The following is a 5,133-nucleotide window of genomic DNA, read 5'->3' as shown; positions in this document are numbered from 1 at the left end:
CTCACAGAAAAATAGAAACCCTAAAGAACAAAAAAAAAAAAAAAAAAAAAAAAATCCAGATTTTCCAAAAATTAAATCTTCTAAAACCAAAAATTTGATGTAATTGATAAAATTGATTCATCGCCCAGCCCTAGTGGAAGCCAACCCAAAATTGGGCAAATTCAAAGAAATGCTGTGAAATATGTGGAGTGGTTACCTGGAAAAGGAGAGCTAAAAACTTTTCAGTAAATAAAAGTAGACTGTAAAATTTTTACGAGAACCCTTGCTGAACAACTTCACAGTTTTGTAATCTTTTAAAGTAGCTTTCAGGCTTTTCGAGTTGTTTTTCCGTCTCATTTAAAGGGGCAACCACTCCAGACATTTCATGGGTCGACCTCGATTGTCGACAAACGGAGCTCACAGTCAGCAGAGTCTGCATTGCAAGTGGAAAGAGTTTGCACCTTGGAAAAACAAATTAAAGCATCCCAACCCTGTCTGGAGAACACGGATTTTTAGGACACAAAACAAACCAGTTTTCTTCCCACAAAACATGAAAATAAAACATCTGACAGCAACAAGAGGAGAAAACCCCTGAAGGAGTCCAGAGAGGAAGGGTGGCGACAGCTCAAACAAATGAGGTGAAAAAGATGTTCACTTACATTCCTTCAACTGTGTCCATACTAAAAAAAAAAAAAAAAAACACACACAAACACACACAGCATGCAATGATGAGGTCATGCGCTTGAAACAAAAACACTAAGTCATTAAATGCAATGTGTGACATGGAGCTAATTTCTTACTGCAAATGGAAAACAGAAAAAGTGTCACATTAACAGCAGTGCACACATATTTAGCTGTGTGTTAGAATCAGCAGTGTGTTACCTACAGTCAGTTAGCTTAGACTGTTAGCTGTTCGATTGTGTTTCTCACTATAGCAAAACTTATTATATGCAAAAAGCATGAGTAAGCAGCAACAAAAACCGTCTCAAACCTCAAATATCAGCACCATGTTTCACCTGGAAACTTGCTCAGGTCCAGAACACGACAATAAGCGTCAGATTTAGGTAAATGCGGTAATGACAAACTTTAATGCGGTGAAGCTGGGACTTACTTGGTGGACAGCTGTCCTTTTGCTTTGTTGTTGTCCACGCCGTTGTAGGTGACAGCAGCCAGCTTCCTGCTGCGGTAGTTTTCATAGTGGACGTTGTTGGTCACGTCCTTCAGGTCCTGCATGTGAGTCCTGGCAACAGAATGTTAATACGAATTACCGTATTTTCTGGACTATGAGGCGCACTTAAAAACCTTTAATTTGATCAAAAAAATTACAGTGCCCCTTATATATGGTTCTGGAGCAACACAGCGCCCTCTAGTGAATTAATATGGATTAATTCTGGCTTACTGACCTCCAAGCGACTTTGTGTGGTACATGGCGTCTCTCGAAATGTTTTAGTTACATTACAGCTGCTATAGTGAGCGAAGTAAAACGTACTGCGTTTTGGCTGACTGACTTATCTGACTGTTTTGTTTTGCTTGAGGCACCTTATAGTCCGGTGCCTTTATATGTGAAAAAAAATCCAAACTAGACCACAAATTGAAGGTGCACTTTATAATCCAGTGTGCCCTATAGTGCGGAAAATACTGTAATAATATATTTGGAGGTCATTATTTGAAACAATGCAAGAAAAAAAGCCAAATTTAGGGTTTCTTTTCCCATATTTTAGAAATTCAAGGATTAGTAGTACGAGTACTTTATCATAAAATTTCTACATAACATTCCCCTCAATATATAAAAAAAACAAACATCTCTTTGCATCAATTATTGACACCTTGAACAATCTAAATAACCTTAACAAAACGGTCTTCCTGTAGCTTCAGTACCTGATGAGCATGTCCCTGAGGATGGTGAAGTCACAATGGTCGCTGTTTTCAACTAACAGGAAACAATAAAACATTTGTGATAAAACTATCAGGGTTAAAAAAGAAACAACTTTAGATACCAAATATCTTGTTAGGATATGATAAAAGTTAGTTTTGATCAAATTGTTAATGTCTAGCTAAACAGTCTCACCTTCTGCAACCCCCCAGGGGTATTGTCTTCCCCTCACCCTCTTGCCGTTCACCTCGATGATGGTGTTGCTTCCCACCACAGCCAGCGGCAGCTTGTCCTGGATGAAGAAGGCGATTAATCAAAGAAAGCTATCAGAAGCACAGAAATGTGAGTTTGCATCACTGCTACACTCTGGTACACAAGCATGAGGATTTTACAGATAACGTACTTTAATTTTCTTCACCAGCCTGTTCTCCTCTTCGTCATCCGTCTCAGGAAACTCGTAAATCTTGATTTTGTGCTCTTGGATTTCTCTCATGATCTAGATGTAAAATGGATCATGTTAAAGGCAGACACCTCTGAGGCGGTACTTATACTTTGATAGATGTTTTGACACATTTTCTCAAGTTTGAGGAAGTTAAGCAAGTCTGTCACATTCGCTCTTTTTCAATTTATGCATCTTCTGTTATGTATAAGTTTTATTCTTGCACATCCAAGTTCCTTTTTTAATTTGTTTTTTTCCACAAACTTGGGTTATAAGTCTCTAATTGGTGACAAATAATCTAGTTTATGTTTTTCTTAATTTGTCTAAAAATATTTTGTCCCACAAATAATTTTTACTTATGAGGATTTTTGTGATAATGTCAAATTGGAGGCTTCAAACGTTGTGAATCTTGTAGTGGATCTGAAGTGAAACCGATTAAAATATTCTTTAATGAAACAATAAAACGAGGAAAGAAACTTTGAAAACTGGCAGCCTGATGTTAACTCTTTGAAAAAAGCTCAGATATATAAATAATAATAATTTCATGTATTTATATTTTCAAAGCACTGCTGTCAACTATACTAACATTTTAACTACAGTGGAAGTAAATTTGCTCCAACAGGTAAAGTTTGTCTTGAAAGTCATTGTAGAGTAAATAATATATTATAACATTGCTATAAATATTGTAAGGCTCTGGATTAACGAAGCAAAAAATTCAAATGTTAAACCAAATTTAGTTCCAACTGATTAAACCTTCTTTTTGTGTTGCAGTTTTGTCACTTATCAGTTAGTTGTGAGTTGAGCGATAAGATCAACTTTAGATGAACTCATTCATCGATAACATGATAGATCAGTTTGTATTTTAGTTCCACTCCAATCTGAACCCAAACTTAACTAGTTTCTTTACAATAAATCACAGAAAAGAAAACCACCAGATATCAATGTAGAGATAGACAGACGCTACACTAAACTGATGCATCGTCTATTTGATGTCGCTTTGTGATGAAAAACATTGGGTCTGTACCAAAGAGCCTTATTTAGAGGGGGGTTTTCCGTCTGCCTGCAGCTGTGGAAACCACTGACCTGCTTCTTGAACTGTTGGCATTCTTCTGGGGTGAGAGTGTCTGCTTTGGCGATCAGCGGGATGACATTGACTTTTTCATGCAACCGTTTCATGAACTCGATGTCCAAGGGCTTCAGTCTGCAGAAACATGAAGTTGCAACCGTCACCGGCCCATTTTATCTGATTAACTGTGCAGAGGAATCATCAGCTTTGTGCAGCTTACACTGCAAAAACACAAAATGTTAACAAGTAATTTTGGTGTAGCTTCTAGTGCAAGTATCTTAGTACTAAAGTAACTTAGTGTTAGTTTAAATAACTTTTCAACAAGATAAGGGATCTTGTTTTAAGTAAATAATTCTTTAAAATTCTCGAAGAACTACCAGATTCATTGGCAAATAAATTCACTTATAACAAGACATTTTCACTTCAGCTATAAGTGAAGTAATCTACCAATAGAACAAGCACTTTTTCATCAACATTCAGGACTCAAAACAAGATCCTATATTTTGCTGAAATTACTTATAAGTTAGTTATGTCTTATTTCAAGTGTGCAAAGATATTTGCACTACAAACTAGACCAAAAATACTTGGTAATATTTTGTGTTTTTGCAGTGTAGATAATAAAACAAAATCGATCTCATTGAAGGACAGCTTTTGGGTTTATGAAGGAAGACAGTTTCTTGGAAACTCCACTAAGAACAAAGATAAAATGACTTAAACCAAATAAAGAAGTCTGCCTGATGTTTGCTATGTCTATGAAACGACCTTAAAGTCATGAGAAAGAACTGCTGCTCTCAGCTGTAAAAATAACCTTTGACAAGGCTGTATTATTGAGTTACACCTATGAATTTCTCTTACTCATTTCTAAAATTTGATTTTCTTTTAATCTGTGTGTGGCTGCAGTAGAAATGTCTCTCTGAGTTAAACTCTGACCAACAGCTGGAGTCAAAGTTTCAAGAGGATGATGGTGAAATGTCCAGCATTCAACTATAAATCTGGATAAAACAGGTTTATTCTCAAAAAGCTTCTTGTAGCAGCAACAAAACGAACACCTAGTATCTCATAGGGACAGTTAGCATTCATGTGCAGCATCATAGTGAATTTACTAAATGCTATAATGCACTAAAAAAGAGAAATGGTTACAGCTAGCTCATCTACATCGTCACTGCCTTGTTGCAATTTTCCATTGCCTGGTTGCTGATAAAATGCTGTATAAATAAAACGTCTTCCTCTTCCAAAATCGAAAGAATCAAACTAAAATTGGCTGAAAAATTTACTATTTTGATCACTGACTAATTTAACCAAATTTCAAAATAATCATCAACTAACTTAGTAATTTATTAATCGTTAACCGGAGCATACGAACTCTAAAACAGGTCATTTGCTGAAAGTACAACACAGTCAGAGCAGTAATTAAGTAAAAACTGTAAAAAATATAAATATTTTGCATTAAAATAAAATAAAACCTGTCTGTAAGTATTTTGTACCCAGACTTAGCTTCATGCGGTAGACCTGTCACGATAACAAATTTTGCTGGACGATAAATTGTCCAAGAAGTTTTTGTGGTATTTGATAAAACTGTTGTTTTGAGGATTTTCAAGTAATAAAACGGTTGATTCTCAAAGATCAACAGACTTTAAATTCAGATTAACATTTAGCACTGGAACTGGAAGACATTTTAAATACCCCCCCCCCAAAAAAAAACATAAAAAAAAAAAAAAAAAAAAAAAAAAAAAAAAAAAAAAAAAAAAAAAAATAATTATAAAATTTTTAAAAAAA

General features: G+C 35.3%; 1 protein-coding gene across 2 annotated transcripts in view; it reads right to left on the bottom strand.

The window, feature by feature from the left end:
- LOC106938575 (septin-7) overlaps positions 1-5,133 on the bottom strand; it is a 27,037-nt gene that overhangs the window by 8,600 nt on the left and 13,304 nt on the right. Inside the window, exons 7-12 of one of the 2 annotated variants that reach the window (XM_015020669.1) lie at positions 3,375-3,492; positions 2,256-2,348; positions 2,048-2,144; positions 1,858-1,909; positions 1,091-1,219; positions 639-659 (exon numbers count right to left, since the gene is read on the bottom strand). In XM_015020669.1, coding sequence (XP_014876155.1) covers positions 639-659; positions 1,091-1,219; positions 1,858-1,909; positions 2,048-2,144; positions 2,256-2,348; positions 3,375-3,492 — 510 coding nt within the window. The remainder of the gene's footprint in view (positions 1-638; positions 660-1,090; positions 1,220-1,857; positions 1,910-2,047; positions 2,145-2,255; positions 2,349-3,374; positions 3,493-5,133) is intronic. The other variant, XM_015020668.1, reaches the window with a different exon arrangement.

Source organism: Poecilia latipinna, unplaced genomic scaffold (genome assembly GCF_001443285.1).
Source record: "Poecilia latipinna isolate Pla-1442-1.1 unplaced genomic scaffold, P_latipinna-1.0 Scaffold2631, whole genome shotgun sequence".
In the NCBI taxonomy this organism is placed as follows: domain Eukaryota; kingdom Metazoa; phylum Chordata; class Actinopteri; order Cyprinodontiformes; family Poeciliidae; genus Poecilia; species Poecilia latipinna.
Note: the sequence above shows the minus strand (reverse complement) of the source record. Positions and strands in the feature narration are given on the sequence as shown.